Source organism: Elgaria multicarinata, chromosome 3, assembly GCF_023053635.1.
Source record: "Elgaria multicarinata webbii isolate HBS135686 ecotype San Diego chromosome 3, rElgMul1.1.pri, whole genome shotgun sequence".
Taxonomy (NCBI): Eukaryota; Metazoa; Chordata; class Lepidosauria; order Squamata; family Anguidae; genus Elgaria; species Elgaria multicarinata.
Genome location: NC_086173.1, coordinates 23957929 through 23977571, shown reverse-complemented (window position 1 = coordinate 23977571; position 19643 = coordinate 23957929). Strand labels below are relative to the sequence as shown.

Genomic DNA, 19643 nt, shown 5'->3' with positions numbered 1-19643 from the left:
GCTTAGGAAGGTTTAAGGAATAGTCCTAAGCAGGTAGTGGACCTCTTTATTTGCAACATTTTCTGCATAAGGAAAATGGGGATAGGGGTTGAAAGGGACATGCGGATAAAATCGAGAGCGAATGAACGACGGAAAGCACAAAACAGCTATGCCCCGATCCTGAGCGCCTCTCCTTGGAAGTAAGCCTCTTTGCTTTCCCGGCCATTTCCTTCCAAACCAGAGCGCCGAGAATCGTAAGCCTTGAGAGCCTGGGCAGAGAAGGGAGAAAGGGGGTCTCCACATGGGGAAAACTTCAAGGGACGACTTTATGCTTAGTTTGCTTTCGCTTTTGAAGGGCTGTCAACACCGCGACGCCTTCAGGCTACAGCTGTGGGGCCTGCAGGGGATGCGAAAACTGCCGGGAGTCCCCAAGAAGAGGAGAAAAGTGGATTTTTTAATCCGAACTTGACGGTGTTTATTGAACCAAGTGGAAACTCGGAGCGAAGGAATGCGCCATAAGCGTCGCCGCTGGGTCTGCGTGTCAAGGGTGGCGTGTGTGTGTGTGTGTGTGTGTGTGTGTGTGTGTGTGTGTGTGTGTGTGTGTGTGTGTGTGTGTGTGTGTGTGTCCTACGCCCAAGGCCCTTGCCCGGAGTTTGCAGATCCAAAACCTCGCTGCGATTTTTCGTCCTCGGGTTAGCCAGCGACACAGAGGGACCGTTTATAAAGAGCTCCGCCGGTCTCTCCTCCTTTCCCAGCTTCCTGGGGCGAATCCAGCAGCTGCTCAAGAGCCCCACAAGCCTGGCTTGTGTGTGGGGTGTGTGTGTGTGTTGCTGCCTTAAGTCCCCGAGGCCTGGCTTGGGTGCATAGGAAATCCTGAGGGATACTCCCAGACAACTGAGGGGCTAAGGTGGTGATGGTAGTGGTGGGGTGAAGGAGGAGGAGCAGGAAGTTCAGCAGGGCTATATAGGGTTTTAATCTTGCAGACACCCTTTGAAACTAGAAGTGGATTCTCATTATAGAGGCCTTAAGAGTGAGCAATCCAGTTATGTGCAGATAGAATCTATGGTGGGGGCAGAAAAAGAAGGTGGGGGCTGTTCATGCTTTAGGTGGGTAAGCGGGTGTTTTCCAAGTTTCTACCTAATACAAAGTTCCCCTACATGTACAAAAATGGCGGAAGCAGCTGAAAAGATAATGATTTTTAGTCTCAGATGTAAACTGAGGATCAATAAAATCTCCAATGGGGTCATTTCCCCCCCCCCTACCACCACTACCACCACCACCTTTTCCATTCACGTCACAGATGACGATCTGGGATTTTTATTTATTTATTTTAAAGCACATATAAATACAGTTTGTTTGTTTGTTTGTTTGTTTCAAAAAACCTATTTTCCTCCTCCTCCTCCTCTTCCTCCTCCTCTTCCTCCTCCTCCTCCTCCTCCTCCTCCTCCTTTTTCAAGCTAGCCCTTTATTACATTTGGTTTCTTCCGCTATAAAGGAGACAGAAGATGCGGGGAATGGGCCACGTTATTTCATGATTGATTGTCTTCTATCAAAGGGATGAGGTTTTGATAGGAAAATACCAGTCTTTTCCTGAAGTACTGGACAGAACGAGTAGAAATGTAGCCATTTCGTACCGCCAGCAGGTAACTGACGAACAAAACCCTGATGCCAATATATTACCAACTTCTCCAGCTGGAAATACATCTTTAAAAAGAAGAATATTTCAGGATGTTAATTTCTTCTCCAGAATGGTTAACCTAAGCTTGCCCGTGTAGACAGAGACATGGGGATAGAAGTATGCATACACAGCGTATTTCAAAGGTTTCATATGGTGTCCGGCAGTTCTGAATGCACTTTCTTTTCTTTCTTTTCAAGAAAAAAACCCCCTGATCCTTCTGTGTTAAAGGCATGCCTTCATTTTATCTGTATACAAACTGCTCCCGTCTCTCGACTCCTAGGCATACGACCCCTTGAACGAGGAAGGCTTTGCACTACAAGCCCTGTAGGATCATTGGCTATGAACAACCTGCACCAACGGGGGACATTGGTTCGGTTTTGTTTTTCTTAGGCGTGGGAGGCTTCCTTGAAAATAAACGACATCTTTCGCTGTTAGGTTTCTTTTTTGTGTCAACACGAAAACGCTCCATCCAGGAATATTTTAATGACCTTGCTTGCTTGCATTAAGGTTACCAGCAGTCTTGACTTTTCTACGCCCTTCTCTTTTATAATCCATTATTCTTGGTGTGTATTCATATGCTAGACTTTCTGTCTTTGTGAAAACAATCCTGTTCTTTCTGTCGTTGTTTTTCTATGCTCTGAATAGATAGTGTATATTTGTGTGTGAGAGGGAGAGAGAGGGGGGGAGGGGGGAGGGAGGGAGATATTTCCTTGCCAGTTCAGTATGTCTAAGCAACTAGCAACCCGTTGGAAGATGTATTTATTTTCCTAGACAACATTATATTTCTTCAATGCAAACATTTCATCTCTTCGACACATTTCATATACTCCTCTGTATCTCTCCTCACCCCACCCTCCCCTTAATTTCTGCATAGAGGAAGCCTCGGCAAAAGATAGCAGCCAGGCTCGCTATTAACTACCTTCGCACATTAAGAAAAAAAATGAAGTCACTGGAGACTTTTGATTGACAGATAAATTGAAGTCAAGAAAGGCCAAAGGACAACTGATGTCCCTACAGGAAAATGTCTCTAGGTTGAAAACGGCATGAGAATAGTGGGCAAATGATGGTTAGTTCAGGTTTCAGAGCCCAACTGTTTTCAAATCTGGATTTTTTAGGCACACACAAACACACACAGGGGTGGGATGGGGGAAACACAGGCACATCCAAGTCTAGTTAAAGTGTGTTCCTTATAGAATGAAATACTGTTTCTCTATACCCAGCTAGAGACGGCTGATGCATAATGATTAAGGACTCGTGAATTAAGATGCAGCCTGGAATCTTTAATCAATTCAATCCAGCAACTTTTACAGAGTCTTTTAAAAAAGAAAGAAAACAAAATAGCGGTGGGTGTAGAAAAGAGAGAGAAAAGGTATTGACTGAGATTTCTGCGAGGATTTGACTGTGCCTGGTTCCTGGCTCCTTCTTCCTCCCCCACCCCACATAGATTTCCCAAGCAAGGTGCCTAAAAATAAATCCACTCCTGCTCCTATGTCTATAAGGGGGTCCTGCACGATCTGCGAGTGTAATGCCACTGGTGGAATTGCATCTGTCTGGGGCACATGTGTGTCCCCCCTCTCCTTCTTTGCCCCCCCTCTCTCAATTTCTCTCTCTCAAACCTCCATAACCTTCCCTACTTACACTTTTCTTCTGCCTTTCCCCCTTTTGTTGCAAATTTACCGCACCTCCAAACCGCCTCTGCTATTACATTAGGAATCTTGAATACTCTGACAACACCACACATACACACACACATTTTCTTCTTGTTGTTATCCTGCTTGTTGTTGTTGTTGTTGTTGCATTTTGAAGAGAGAGAGAGAAAACACCCAACCATATCATTTTTCAGATTTCTTTCCCAGTTCAAGCAACCAACGCCATCCTTCCAGACTTCTCAGGGTACAAGCTATATACTTACCAATTTACTCTACCAAGCAAAAGGTTCTTATTTTGTAAAACAGACATAAATCCCCCCACACACTCAAACCCATACATGTCTTCAAGTGAAGTTCCACAATAATCCATTTGGTAAACAACAACAAAAGTTTCAGAAGCATGACAGTCTTCTTCTTCTTCTTCTTCTTCTTCTTCTTCTTCTTCTTCTTCTTCTTCTTCTTCTTCTTCTTTTAAAAAACAACAAAACAAAAATTAATAAAGCCAGGAAAACAGAATAAACTCTCCAAAACAAGCACACTGTGGCTTGCTGTCTTCTCATGCAAAAGGTCCCTCACTCCCAGCTATGCCTTATAACTGAAACTTACTCGTACAGTTTTATTTAATGAACGACACATTTATGAACAATCAAATGATCCTCGTAAAATTTTTATTGAAGGACATAAAAACATCTACCACTACTTGCTGAATAATGTAGCCTCTCACAAAGATGAGAGCCTCTTTTTTTTTTTTTTTTGGTTGTTGTTATTATTATTATTATTTTCCACTCATGTTTTACAAGGTCATCCTCTTCCTCCCTCTGTGCTTGTGTGTGTGTGTATGTGTGTGTGTATATGAATGAGAGAACACATGACTTCAAGATTTCTTGCTGCTAAATAGACTGACGAATATTCATCGCAATACAGATGGCAAAACGTCTTTCTATCAGGCAAAAGTATACACACACACACACACACACACACACACACACACACACACACACACTGATCATAACCATTCATGGGCTGGTGCTGAAGAGGAGGTGAGCCAGCGACCCAATTCTGTTAGGACCTTCAAGCGACCCCCCTCCCCCTTTAAGGATATTCCATGTAATGTATCCATTATAGAATACAAGCTGCAGAAGCAAAGAGACCAGACAGAGACAAATTGCGTCAAGAAATAGTTCCTGTGATACCTTGCTACACCAGATACCTTGCACACTCATTAACGGCGGGGCTATGGGAAAGCCAGGTCACAGAGCCAGCCAGCCAGCGAGCCAGCCAGCGCCGTCGCCTTTCCGCTAATGGCACGTAAGCTCCAACTGCTGCTAATAACTGCATTATTTCAAGAGTTTTATGAAAACCGAAGTCGCATAGGCGCTATTTAAAAAAAAAAAATAGGAAGAGGGGGAAAAAAAGACCTGCGGATTGATCTACACTGTATTTTGGGTAAATACAATCACGTGAGCGCTCGGAGCCAATGGCAAACTAGGAAAGGCTGAAAAAATAATTACCTGCCCTGATTGTTCTATGAGAAGATAAAAAGTACACATACAGTTCATACAATAATCTTATGAATGTAAAAGAGGGGGGAACAATGTCGGCTTCTGGTCCCATAAGCAACTATTATGTAGATTCCTTGATTAGTCATGAAAGCGAAGAACTGTTGGCATCAAGGTTCCCAGCTACTGGCTCTCACCCTGCAGCAGCCAGACCGTCAGGATTAGTACCGGAGTGCGCAGATTTTCCATCCTGCAGCTTTGCCCCCAAACCGGCCGTTTTTACAACTTCGTGGGCTCCCGTGCATTCCCAGTCGTCCGTGGTCTACCACCCGTATACCCACCACCAGCCTCATATTGGAGCTGACACCCGATATATGCGCACTTGGCTGGAGCCTATCTCCGGCGCTGTCTCTTTCCCAGGTTTTCCAGCCAGCAGCCGGCACTACGGGCTTAAACCCGACGCCTTCCACGGCCGCAGGGACTGCGGACCGGTGGATGGACGTAGTTATCCGGATTATATGTACGGATCCCCGGGAGATCTCAGGGACAGAACCCCGCAGACTATACCCTCCCCGGAATCTGAGGCCATCGCTTCCAACAAACACAAAGAAGAAAAGACCGAATTGGACCCTAGTAAGTCGAAGTCATTCTTGTTTACAACCGGGAAGGCATTACAGCCGCCTTGCACAGTACTCAATAAAAAGGAATTACCTTGCTGTTTAGAATTCTTGGCGTCCTTGCCTTGAAACTCCAACTGTACAGGAGTAAAAAAAAACCTGGCTTAGAAGATCATAAGGGCAGCTAGCAGTGTGTTTGATTGGGGAAAGAAGGGCGGAAGGAGAGGGCAGGGGATTTTTTAATTATTATTTGTTTTTAAAATATCATTGTCTTTTTTTCCTTTTGTCTTTTTTCGCTTGTTTTCTCACCTTGGGAAATCCATTTGTTTGATAAAATATTCATAGCCTGCCATGCCCTCACTTCCTTGCCCTTCATGCTTTTGACTTTTCGAGGAACTAATCTGGCAAATAAGATAGTCTTGGCATGTGGGAAGGGAAATAATATTGATATGTTTATGTATACTTAAAACGGGGGGGGGGCAGAGAAAGAAACCCCACACTCAGGTCATGATTCATGCAACCTTTGCATCTAGCCAAAAGGGTATGTCCTAGGGTGGGTGGGGGGGAGAACAGAGAAAATTAGTGTACATTAGCAAATCTAAATACTTTGGGCTAGAACAAGTTTACTAGACTGGGGGAGGGCAGTGGTACATGCACATTTTTTTAAAAAAAAGCATTTTATAGTTCTACTTGCCAGTGAAGGGAGCAAATGAGGAAATACCCTTGAACATTGTTAAAAGAGAAGCTAGGGCATCCAAAGGATTTGTGCATTTGTAGTTTAAAAAGCCATCCTTCTTTCTGCACAGTCAAATGTTCACTTCCTAGTGGACATATGTCATTTAAGTGTGGGTGATTGTTTCTGGGCAATTGGAAGTCAAGACACAGCAAACAAAATATATGGAATTCCAACCACCTTCATGGCAAGAATTAATGCCTACTTGTGTATATATATGCATATGTCTGCATGTATATGTGGGTGCATTTTTGTGCCCATAAACTGAAAGACAACTCTCTCTCATACACACACACACACACAATCTCATTCTCATGCCAGGTGTTTACAAAGCCTTCAGGCCTAACAGTCTTATCAAATGCTGATTTGGTCTTGATAAAGTTTATGTGCTATATAGGCAGAAGGATAGATAGGTAGATATATAGATAAGGAGAAGGAGGTACAGAATACAGGCGGAGTAGTTGGTTTAAGTAGCCTTGGATCAAGAACGTATTCATTCACTTCCAACCTGACCAAGGAAATAATTACTCTAAAATGTGTGATATTTCCCTTTAACAAAGTTGCAGTATAGCATAAGTTTAGTACAGAAGAATGTGGCTGAAGGTTGTGGTGGGGGGCATGTTTTTCTTGGAGCCAGTACGTTTATCCTGGGGCATTTTCAAGATATATTTTTTTAAAAAAAAATGCCAGCAATTCCATCAGTGGGAAGGTTATAGAGAGGGGATTGGAGAGTAATGGTTGTAAACAGAGTTTATGGGCCTGTGAAGTGGTAGGAATTTTGACTTTTTATGACTATGTTCTTAGATTACTCCTACTAGTGTTCATGTCAATAATAATAATAATAACAACAACAACAATAACAACAACTTTGCTCTGGTTTTGTTTTTAAATTGCAGCTTGGCCATTTAGTTAAAAAAAGAGAAAAGAATAACAGTCAGAAATAGGGTACCAAATAGGACAAGTAAAACTCCTAAAGAACTGCCCCAGTGCCTTCAGTGTTGTTGTGCATTGCACCTTCACTTCCTATAAAAGATACACACGCCCTTAAACTATCCTGAAGGTCACTTCAGATTTGATCAGATAATGTTGCCAAACAGAAGGGGCTTTAAAAAAATTAATTGAAAGATCACAATTGGCTGCATATGGAACTAGGGATGCTACCAGTGAAGTTAACGATAGCTATATAAATGCACCTACCTAGGTATATTGACATATATGTATATATTTAAATGCCCCAATCTTTCTTTTCCAGACAATCCCGTGGCAAACTGGATTCATGCACGTTCTACAAGAAAGAAAAGATGCCCCTACACAAAGTATCAAACGCTGGAATTAGAAAAGGAGTTTTTGTTCAATATGTACCTAACACGGGACCGCCGTTATGAAGTGGCCAGGGTTCTTAATCTCACGGAGCGCCAAGTCAAAATCTGGTTTCAGAACAGGAGGATGAAAATGAAGAAAATGAACAAGGAGAAAACCGATAATAAAGACCAGCAGTGAAATTGGCCGAGTCCCTCCAGTGACTGGAGAAACCCAGGCGGTGGCTCTTCTTTCTTGGGGTTCGAAGAGTTCCTGACTTTTTTTTCAGTGTGCTGATGAGTGTTTAGAATTAGTTAAACACACCAACCATTCTGGAGCAAAAGACATTTAAAGAATGCTTTTCGTAAAAAAACAAACAAAAACAAAAAAAAATCCCAAAAATTGCAACTAAAAATAAACTTTTTTTCTTTTCAGAAAACAACCAAGTACTTGAATTTTGTTGTTAGTATTTTTATTTTGTAAGTTAAATTGATCCAGTGTTTTGTTTTGTTATGTTTTATTTTATTTTTATTTTTAAAAATTCATGACTCCTGGCTGCATATTTTGTACAAATGGAAAGGAAAGTGGGTGGGGGAAGGAAGGAGAAAGGAAAAAAAGTGGGGTGATCGCTCAAACGATGTTTCTGTCATAGTGTTGGACGTTTCTGGTGTGCCTATTTGTGTCTTCCCTGATTGTCACAGAACCGTTCTGTAATGCTGTTATGTTTTGCTAAAGTAGAGAAGCTCTCTGTAAATATATACCTAACGTCACAAAAAAAAAGGAAAAAAAACCTTTGATAATCGAGGTGTCTTTTTTGTTTAAACTCTTTTGGAGAGATAGCACCCTGTCGCCACCCCACCCCCACCCCTACCCCCAGTTCTGAATGGATTACAGGTTGGGGAGACCTCGCCTTGGACCTAAAAGGTACAACCGCGGAAAATATGTCCATGAAATTAGCACTGAGAGTAATCTCGGATCTCTTGGAAAAGCCATTAGAAAAATAGATTACCATCTTTCAGGAAGTCAGACAGGACAAGAAAAAAAAGAATAGAACTTCCACTCACATTACACTCTCTCTCTCACTCTCTCTAGATCTAAATCTGTATTTATATAGTGGTAGACTCATAAAAGAAGAAGTTTGTGCAAGGGCGACAGTGTATTACACTTTTTTTTTAGTCCAGAGTAATTAATTGTACTAATTTATGACCCCCAGCAATCAAAGTATATGTACAAGATTAAATATGTGTGGTAGAGGGGCTTTGCTCGCAGCAAGTTCTTACCTTTGTTATCAATCTGAATGAACGCTATTGAAATTCTTTGAGATTATCAATGAAGTGACAAGAACGTGTTAACTATGTTGCTGGCGGGGGGTGTGGGGCTGGCCGTCTAATTACTCGAGTGCAATGCACACACAAAAACAAACGGGGGTGTAGTTTGTTCATAACCCTCTAAAGGGGGAAAAGATAGAAGTCAGAGGTGATGTTCAGATATATATAGATATAGATATAGATATATAGGCTAAAAAGTGGCGTTCAGGGCTGGAATATTCTCCCTCAACCCCTGTCTAAGGAAACCACTTTCTGGACAAAGAGAAAGTGGTTGACTTCCTTGACTTCCTCTGGCAGGCAGAAGGCAAGTCTAACACTGTTTTAAAAAATCAGATGTTTGCACTGCTTAGGAACGAGTTAAGTGACTCGAGGCGGGTGGAGTGGGGTGGGGGTGGGGAAGGCCAGGGATTCTCATTCTTTATAGTCCATTTTAGCCTTCCTTACAAATGGATGTTTCCGAGGTCCTTTCCAAGGGCTGGCTAAATGAAAGTCAAGGGATAAAAAATGAGCAGCCGCGAGATGTTTCATCATAACAACTTGTTTCTGGGGTCTCTTTCTCTAATGAAATGAGCCCAGCACCGTTTTAATCTTTCTAATGATAAACAGATCGGGGTAATCATGGCTTGGGCTCTCCCTAACGGATTCAACCTTCTCAAGAAATAAATAATCATTATATATATATATATATATATATATATATATATATATATATATATATATATATATCAACACCCCCACACACACCCAACAACCTGGAAGCCATTATCCCCGCTGATGTCATCAAACGTTTGTTTCGTAACGTCCAGCCTTTCTGTCGCATTAATAGATAATTTGCAGTTGTATGCATGCATGTATGTATTTATTTAGAAGGCATAAAGAGCTGTGGGGGGAGGAGGAAGGGGGAAATGGGCGGAAGAGATTCGCTATCCGCCTCGACAGAATCTAGGACGAAACCTTAGCCTTCCGCTGTGTTATTCAAGGCGTCAAGGAGCATCCAGGGGTGGTGGGGAGGCATTGGGAAGTGGGAAGGAATAGTGTTTTAAAACACACACACACACCATCCAGCGGTGGCAATTCATTTATTAACCCAATAATAATAATAATAATAATAATAATAATAATAATAATAATAATAATAACAACAACAACAACAACAAAAACAACAACAACAACAACAGATAACTATATCCGTGTATGTGTGTTGTGCATTTGAGAGTGCCAGAGAATAAAAAAATAAATTCCTATCATCTATCTTTCTTCTTTCCTTCTTCCTCACCACCTCAGTAATAGGCTCAGGGCCCACCATGAGGCGGTTTTTACTAACTTTGATCCTCACCATGCTTGTAGAACCCTCCACTTCCACCAGACCTCATTTTCAAGACGACTAAAGATGCAGTCTCTTTCACCTTTCTTTCCCCTCCCCAACCTCGGCACCACACACACACACACACACACACACACACACACACACACACAAACACCCTACCCGACTTTCTTTAGCAGGGCTGAACTCCCATTGGAGGTAATGGGGACGAAAAGAATGTAAGTTATGCTTCCTTTGTCTCCATAAGACTGTTGTCCTCCCTCCCTCCCTCCCTCTCTCTCCCCCCCCCCTCTCTCTCTCTCTCTCCCTCTCTCTGTCTTTCCCTCCCCTTCCCTTCTCTCCTCCTCACCCGTCTCTGTTTCTTTCTGACCTGCTTTGTTTTATGTAAGAATCCAGTGACAGTTCATGTGCAAGTCTTCCGCCTAAAATGCAGGATGTCTCTTGATATATATGAGTTCTGTGCACGCTTACTCTGAAGTGAACGCCACTGAATTCAAAAGGACCGTCTCTCAAGTAAATGTGCACAGGATTGCATCCTTAGGCAGTTTCATGCAGTGAAGAAAGTAATGTCATATGATTTTTATTTTATTTTTAAATAGCAATCCAACCTTGCAATCGAAGATTCATCCAGCCAGGCTTGGTTGGTGCATTATTTTTATTGTTATTAAAAGCTACAAAAACCCAAAGACAAAAAACCCACCAACACTTCTCCGCCTCTGTGGATACCTTCCCTGTGCTTCCTTCATGATAAAAGAAAAGACAAGAAACAGTGAACCGTAGAGTCCTGCGTGCTTTTACATTCTGTTATATGTAGGATATATACGTATATACATATTGGAGGGAAGGGTGTGTGTGTGTGTGTGTGTTTCACACACACACTCAGAGAGAGAGAGGGGGGAGAGAGAGGGAGGGAGGGAGAGAGAGAGAGAGAGAGAGAGACAGATCATCTTTAACTTAAAAACGACCCTTTTGTAGTCGACACAAAAAAGACAGGATACAGCAGCTCTGAAAGTAAAGCCATAGGTACATTTCCGCAGCCCAAAAATGCCAGTTTTACAACTCTGTTTGTCTCACTGCTGGGTGTACTGAATAGAATTGAACAAAACAGGACTTCAGAACCGGCTAGACGTCTGGCCTTAATTGTTTTATGGTTTAAATAAGGTGGGTGCTCTTCTCTTTGAAACCGGATTATTGGAATGTTTTGTCTACCAGCAACAAACAACAGACGCACACAGACCATTCTCTTCAATCCCCTGCCCCCCCCCCCCTCCTTGGCAGAAGAGAAAGAAGACCGGGGAATCTTCTAAAACATTGCTAGTTGTGTGTGCTTGGGGGGGGGGGGCACACGGTGGCAGGAGAGGTGAGAGGAGCTGCTGCATTTCGCTGGCGTATTTGTGCAAGTGTTCATGTGTGTGCACGCGCATGTGAGTGCATTGTTGCCATTGTTATGATGATAAGCAGTTATTTAGCGTATGTAGGAAAACCGAACAAATGCACTGCCTTTAGAACACTATTCATTAACATTAACAACAACAACAACAACAACAACAACAATGAGCCATAATCAAAATCTAAATTTTGATAGTCACCAAATAGGCACTGCAAGAATTTTCTATTGATTGAGTAATGAATGTTGATTCAGGATTATTGCACTCCTTATTCATCCCCATATTTTGTAAAATCAGTTTTTTGTTTTGCTTTAGTCGCCTTTCGAACTTAATAGGACTCGTGTGCTGGAGAGGGGGCGGGGGAGGAAGGGGGTTATAAAGAAGGTGGCGATTGGTGCTTGCGATTGGTGCTTGGAGATCTTTTTTTTTTTTTTTGACCGAAAGGTTTTGTTTCGAACACGGGTGACTTGGGGGAAAATGGCACAAGATGGCGCTGTTGCTCAATCTTAGAAGCGATTAGCCGATTAACGTACAAAGACTGGGGTTACTTTTAGGCCTCTCTGGGAGATTGGAAGAAAAAAGGACTTCAAAAAATAAATGTATAACCTGCGACTTTTTGCTTTGACTTGCAAGATAACGTCAAATCTCGAATTGGAGCACAATCAAGCTTTTGATTGCTTGTTTACCGTAAACTTTCAAGGTGAAACCATGTTGAAATTAGATTTGCATAGCCGTCAGTCATCATATACTAAATGCATCTAGTGAATAAAGGTATGGTCGGCCCATTCACGACTAGCAAAATATATAGATCCTTTCTCAGAAAATGGTGTGTGTGTGAAAACTAAAACAAGATACAAATCTTTGTGATTAATTGCAAAAAGCAGTATCATTTTAGTAACAGAACCTCTGGGTATTATGATTCGAAAAGTATTTTTTTTAAAAATAATCATCATAATGTATCACACAATACAATTGGTTTTATAAAGGTTCTAGTTCATAAACATTCATGCATTTAAAACCAAAAAAACCCAAAAATCCTTCCCAAAAAAATGGTCGTGTTTTTATAAACCCTAAAGGATAAAATGATGGTTATCTTTCAAATAAAAGAACTGCATCTGATTAAATTGTATGAACTTGTTTTTCTACTTTAAGATTATCAACCTTTTCCTCTAACTCACTTCTGTCTCAGAGTATCACAAACAGCCGTCCCTTTTTGTATCTTAATTTTATTCCAAAGCTCATTTGTTTTTGGTTGTTTTTTTTTTAAATGAAATAAAGATATGGTTAGGTGGGAAAACCACATTTAACAACTTTCTGCCATCACATAACTTAGTTAATTGTGTTCAAGAATGTAACCTGGCTTTGCAATTCCTGACACTGAATAAACAGAAAGTTTAGGTACTGGAATTTTGAAACTGGAAAGTCTTATTGATCACCCACTCTGAAAAATGGTCCCATTTACTCTGAGTATGAGTCTTATTTGCCAATAAAGCCGTGTCTAACCCATTCAATTGTTACATGTGTTGTTTGGGAGCTATTGAGCTTGGCCACAGTATTTTCTCATTTAACATTTGGCAAGGTGTGTGTGTAGTTCCCACTACTAATACAATATTTCATTGTATTTGATTTGCTATTTTGATGCAATAAAGGTAGAAAGAAAAATTAAACAGGTATTGTGGGTGGAAAGCAAAGGCAGCCCTGCTTAGCAAAAATTCTTCTTACCCATTTTAGAAAGAGGAAAAGCATCTATTTATTTTATTTGGTAATCTTTACTTAGGTTTTCCCCTCCTGGTACTAAGACTTTAGATTTTTATTTTTAAATTGCAAACTAGAGACAGACTTTGCTACTGCTGCTGCTGCTGTTAAAATCAGGCATAAATAAGGTAAGAATTAAGGCTGCTATGCAGACAAAAGGAAGGGAGAGTGTGAGAGATAAAAAAATATACTCATAGATTTGTTCTGAAGAGTGTTTTACTGTTTTGCACACTTCATAACAGTTGGGATTTCCTCAGCCTGGCAGCCCCTCCCCTTCTGAAATTCATTAACTTTCCATTTTCAGGGAGGGGGAGAAAAAGAGAAACACTTGAAGAGATTTTAGGGGCGGAAGAGGAGGAGGGAGGCTACTGATGATTTTATGAAAGGGCCCTGAGAACAGTTAATTTATAGAAGTGAGTTTGATTCGTGTCACTTTTTTAAAGTGGCGTAAAAACAATACCCCAAAAGCTCAGGAAATATTAATTTGAAAACTTTAGAAAGAGGGGAAAGCTGCCAGTGTTATGCTTCTGTTTAATGACCTGAGCTCTTTAATGCAGTCGTAAAAAATGAAGCCTCCCAGCTGAAAAGGCTTCAGCCCTATGAACACTTTGGAGTGGAGAAAGTACCGAGAAGTGGCTTGTGTGAGAGGTCTTTACAATACATAGGTACTACATACATACTACATGCATAATATGTGTGGACAATTAGCCATCAGCTGGTAATAAAGACTGTGTGAGGAGAGAGATCTACATTCTATCAGGACCCCAGGAAACACTGAATATATCCCGTGATACATACCCCACCTCTCACTACTTGGACGAGGCGTTTCCTGTAGACACAATATACTTATTTTCTTCAAGAACATAAACATTCCATTTCTTGTCATATGGGAGTAGTACACATCCACTGGTCCAAAGACAAAAAGAAAATATAGCAAGGTTCCTACAATCTTTATTTTAAAAGGCAAATATATACATACAAAAGAGATCCATAACCAGCCAAGGAAAATCAGTAGGCTGTCTATATTATTTTCATTAATCTATGCGTTGTTGGTTTTGTTTTTTTAAGAAAGGGGGGTTGGCTCCCCCCACCCTCACATATACATTAAATCATATCACACACACCCATGAGTGACAGACACATAAGCTAGAGTTGGAGAGGGGGTGAGTTTTAAAGGGGGGTCCCCTTAGTTTCCATCATCATATGGCCTGCTACTGATATCTCTTGCTTATTCCCCCCCCTTAAAAAAATCGATCCAGGCTGGTGTTTTATACCTATTACCTGTTGAAGTAACCTAAATTGACCTCACCGGCGCATGTATTTGCTCACATAAGTGAAGAGGCTCCGTTGCATGGGGGGCGAGGGGGGGAGAGAAAGAGAAGCACACCTAAGGGTATTACTGCGCACCTTTCATAACCCTGTTTCATTCACTAGATATGAGGGAGTCTTCTGCTCCCCCCTTTCCTCCTTTTGAAGGGCTGCTTCTTTCACCTCTCAGCCGCCGCCCCCCAACGAACCCCTCGATTTCTCCTTGTCATCTTCTTCCTAGCCTGTCTTGGCGTGGTGGATTGATGAATCTAGATCGCGTGTGTGTATGTGTGTGAGACACACACACACACACCACCGGGATTTTGAGGAATTTGCCTGTGGTGTTAAAGGGAAGGGAACAAGTAAGAGAAACTGAGAGAGAGCTCTACCTATCGACGGATATAAGAGAAGTCAAGAGCATTAGGCATAAGCAGCCATATCCATTCAGTCAGGCACTATGAAACGTCTTTGAGAGAGCGCATTAAAAAAAAAAAAAGCCCACAACCAGCCACTAACCAGGACTTTGCAGAGTCCAGGGAGAGGGGAAAGCGAGAGTCTTTAGCACTGACTGATCTCTTATAGAATTAAAGACTTTTTTTTTTTTTTTTTTTTTTTTTTGGGCTTAAGCTTGGTTTCTTTCTCTCTTTCATGCGAAAGCCATGAGTTCCTACTTTGTAAATCCTCTTTTCTCCAAGTACAAAGGCGGCGAGTCCCTGGAACCAACTTACTACGATTGCAGATTTCCACAAAGTGTAAGCAGAAGCCATGCTCTCGTGTATGGTCCGGGCACGACGGCACCCAGCTTCCAACACCCTTCACATCACGTTCAAGAGTTCTTCCACCACGGAACGTCCAGCATCTCGAACTCGGGATACCAGCAAAATCCTTGCGCCCTGGCGTGCCACGGAGACGCTTCTAAATTCTATGGCTACGAAGCCCTACCAAGGCAGTCGCTTTATGGTGCCCAGCAAGAGGCGGCCGTGGTACAATATCCTGACTGTAAATCCTCTTCCAACAGTAACTCTAGCGAGGGACAAGGGCATTTAAATCAAAATTCTTCTCCTAGTCTCATGTTCCCATGGATGAGACCTCACGGTTAGGATCATTTTTTTTCCTCTCCTCCTTCCTCTTTAAATGTGTTCTTTTCTATTTAAGCCGAGAAAGAAAAGGGTTGGGAAAGAGAGGGGGGGTGTCTGTATTTTGAAAAAGGCAGATAGAGAAATAGAAGGGTTGGTTGTAATAATATTTCTTCTTCCTGTTTGGGTGGGTGGCGTGTGTGTGTGTGTGTGTTGGGTGAAGGGGTGTTGTCTTTCTTTTTTACAAGGTAAACAAAGCTGTAGTTGGCTTTAAAAGCCAGCAAGGTGATTTCTGGGTTTAAATCACAATAAAGTTAAACTTTCTTTTTATGGCTTGCCTCGAGGAGAGGAATAAGATATAGGTCCCACGAGGTTATTAGCATGTTGATAATATGCTGCTTTTCCTAAAATGTCATACAGCTTTTCTTAACCGCTTGACGTCTTAGACTAAAAGGAGGGAGCTTAAAAGAAAGATATTGTTTAAGAGCATGGGGATACTACAATTAAAAGTTTAAACTTTTAAAGGGCAACTTTGTTCAGAGATTATTATTTTTAAGGAAAAGAGGAAAGAACCCTTAGAGTGCCCAATAATAATAATAATAATAATGACAATAATGACACTAACAATACCAATATCAAGAACAACAACTTCTCTACAAATTGCTAGATTAAGCCTAACTTTGCTGAAAGGACCTATACACAAATGCCTCACTGAATTCTATAACACTTCCCCTAGGACAAGTTTCTCACTCCTATCATTTAACTTTAATTTAATTCAAGTTTTAATTCAAAACACATGAAGGCTAGTTTGTGTTTAAGAGGGAAATTATAAGGCAGGTTTAACCATAATGTCCCTCCTTTTTTTTTTTTTTTTTTTAGAACACAGTGGCCCTGGAAGGATGGCTTGAATATGGCCCAGAAAGTCTTCAAATCAGACATATAGAGTAGAATAAAAAATGAGGTTATTCTTATGATTGATGATTTGGGCTTCAAAGCAAAACTCTGGTAGGATAAACAGTATATTTGTGGAGTTTTATAGAACAGTATATATATATATATATATATATATATATATATATATATATATATATCAATCACACACTATAGGTATAGTGTAGCTATATATTTAACGTATATAATCGTTGTTATGGGATTTGCTTTGAGTACATTCTCAATATGTGTGTGTGTGTGTTGCTACAGCCATGCAAATGGATGTATAAGAAGACACTCCCACAGACAACAGAAGGACAATTAAAAGAGAGAGAGAGAGAGAGAGAGACAGAGACCACACAAACAAACAAAAAAGAAATAGCTGGGTGAAATGCCTGTCCTGGGATTTACCAACAAAGTCTGAGAAACAAGGAGGGGATCTTTTTTTTTTAAGACCTGCATTTGCACTCGGAAGTCAAAAGTAAATATTGCACGTACAGGGAAGGTTGAAGGGGGAAGTGGCTGCTTGAGAACTCTGCTTACTGCTGCTATTTTATTTAAATTAATGGTTTCATTCATTTGACCGTTGGAATGCTACAAGGGCTGTAGGGGTTTTGGAGACGGGGGGGGGGGAGTAGCCAGTTTGCCTTTAGGGGAGATGGAAACAGAATCAAAGCAAAGAGAAAAGACCTTAACGAGGTATGTGGTGTGTGTTTTGTTTTATTTTTGGTTGTTGCTATTCCACAGCTCCCGGAAGGCGCAGTGGCAGGCAGACTTACAGCCGGTATCAGACCTTGGAGCTAGAGAAGGAGTTCCTCTTCAACCCCTATTTGACACGGAAGCGGCGTATTGAGGTCTCTCACGCCCTGGGACTGACAGAGAGGCAGGTCAAGATATGGTTCCAGAACAGGAGGATGAAATGGAAGAAAGAAAACAACAAGGATAAACTCCCCGGAGCCAGGGAAGAAGAGAAAACGGAGGAGGAAACCAACGAGGAAGAGGAAAAAGAAGAGGAGGAAAAAGAAGAAAGCAAGGACTGATGTCTCTCAGCTCCTTGAAGTCCTCGTTTTATGGCAGATGATAAATCGAGATGTTTACGACGGTCATTCGCTTTTATAGAGTATAGAATGGAGAGACTCACACACAACAGTAACTACCTGTCAAACAGTTGTAGCCCCCCTTTTTTATTGTCATAGAACTTCCCCTACCTCCCCCCTTATATCAGCGTTTTTAAACATTTTATTTTCATTTTTTTCTTCTTACAATAAAATAAATATAGAACCAGATTGACTTCAACCCTGTCCATACCCAGCATTATCTACTTCCATACAAATGGACCTCACCACCAGCAGCAGTAACCCCACCCCCTTTCATTTCTTCCTATATTTCAGTTATTCAACAAATACCTGCAACTTATGTATTTATTTGGAATAGGAAGGACTCCTGTTTCTTCTTGACCTACTCTCCCCACCGCACCACTCCAAGTTTGATGTAAAGGGGACTGGAAGGAGGGCGGGAGTGTATGAAAATGCTTTATGATGTAGTCTTAACTTTAAACAAACAAACAAACAAACCCAACAGCAATCCTAGCTACCTATGTATTCTTCCATGCTAAGGTCCAGTTATGATTTTAATGTTTAATGTCGGTACCTACTGAAGGACATTTGGGGGTGGAGATGGAGGCTTGACAGATGCCTGAAGACAGATCCACATGCTTACTAGTTATCTATGAATATATGTGTACATAGTGTCTACCTATATACGCCCTGTGATTTGGCAGCCAAAGGCTGTCACCCTAGGCATCTTAACTTGGGAAGAAGTCCCACTAAAATCAGTGGGGCTTAAGTTTGAGTAAATATGTTTAGGATAGCTGTGAAGGACATGGAACTATCTAATGTTTTCTATGGGCGTTGTTTACTAGATTACTTGTGTGAGCACTCGAAATTCTTAACATACTACCTAATGGGAAACCTGCAATAACCATCTATTAGCAACAAGGTGGGGGCTTACACATACCTTTAAAAAAAGAAGCAAATAAACATCAACCAGCTTAGTTGAAATCATTTTTTTTAAAGAAGAGTTGTGTATTGCCCTAATACAAGCTACTAAGTAGCAGAACATAATAATGATGATAACGATGATAATAATAAAATAAAAAATAAAAAAACATTGTAATGTATCTTATCACTACCTATAGAAGGAGTCATGCTTTGAAAGTATTTGTAATGCGGTTTTGTTGTCGTATGTTGCTGCTTATTTTTCCTGGAAAAAAAAATTCCCAACAACTGAAACTGCCTAGATAAGAACGCACAGTATTGTATTATTTTATTGTGCTTATAATGTAGTTTAGGACTTAAATTGCACTGAATGTATAGTTATCTATTTGTCTTGACTTATCTGTTAATGCAACATGCTCGAATTACACACACACACACACACACACACACACCTACACCTCATTTGTTTTATGTAAACCATCGTCCTCTGCGTGTTCAAAACTCTGAATGTAGCAATTTCTGCCAGAAATCCAATTCTGGCACCCGTGGATTTGTATTGTATACGTGGGACATTACGTAAATAAACAATAAAAAATAAGGGGAAAAATGATCGAGGTTTCTCAAATAACTTGGCAATTCTTTAGACCTATACATTCACACCCACTATCTCAGGATGTCCTAGAGGATACCAGTGGACAATTCATACGTTCAAGTTACCTAACAGTTCAAAACCAAGACCCAGCTTTTCACTTCCAAAGAAACGAGGCGTTATGTTAACACATTCACAGACTCGGGTTTAAGATCCTAACTGCTTTGATTTGGAACCATGAAGAGCCAGGAGATTTGGGATCACATGTGGTTCAACCTCTAGACAGCCAATGAGTAAACCAAAACAAGGGGGGGGATTTAAACCCCCTCATGTTATGATAAAGAGTTCACTCCTGGCATTAGGGATCTATTCGAGAAACTCTCTTAGGCTGCAATCATAAAGACACCAACTAGGGAGTAAATCCCATTGAACAGGGAAGGACTTACTTCCAAAGTAAATATGTCTAGGATTGCACTGCATGTAACACAAACAAT

The 19643-nt window shown here is 41.1% G+C and overlaps 2 protein-coding genes across 2 annotated transcripts; both read left to right on the top strand.

Annotated features, from left to right (window-relative positions):
- The first annotated feature begins 4730 nt into the window (after window positions 1-4730).
- On the top strand, window positions 4731-8238 carry HOXC9 (homeobox C9). Its single transcript, XM_063123113.1, has 2 exons — window positions 4731-5438; window positions 7408-8238. Exons 1-2 carry the CDS (start codon window positions 4877-4879, stop codon window positions 7653-7655), a joined length of 810 nt encoding a protein of 269 aa, XP_062979183.1. The 5' UTR covers window positions 4731-4876; the 3' UTR covers window positions 7656-8238.
- A 6873-nt stretch (window positions 8239-15111) lies between these two features.
- HOXC8 (homeobox C8) lies at window positions 15112-18136 on the top strand. Its single transcript, XM_063119626.1, has 2 exons — window positions 15112-15652; window positions 17311-18136. The coding sequence occupies exons 1-2, from the start codon at window positions 15217-15219 to the stop codon at window positions 17601-17603; spliced, it is 729 nt and encodes a 242-aa protein (XP_062975696.1). The 5' UTR covers window positions 15112-15216; the 3' UTR covers window positions 17604-18136.
- Window positions 18137-19643: the final 1507 nt, after the last annotated feature.

Bases quoted from the DNA above. Each gene is read 5' to 3' on its own strand.
- HOXC9 (XM_063123113.1), top strand. From the start codon at position 4,877: ATGAATGTAAAAGAGGGGGGAACAATGTCGGCTTCTGGTCCCATAAGC. The intron at 5,439-7,407 runs GTAAGTCGAAGT...TTTCTTTTCCAG, and splicing joins AAAGACCGAATTGGACCCTA to ACAATCCCGTGGCAAACTGG.
- HOXC8 (XM_063119626.1), top strand. From the start codon at position 15,217: ATGAGTTCCTACTTTGTAAATCCTCTTTTCTCCAAGTACAAAGGCGGC. The intron at 15,653-17,310 runs GTTAGGATCATT...GCTATTCCACAG, and splicing joins CCCATGGATGAGACCTCACG to CTCCCGGAAGGCGCAGTGGC.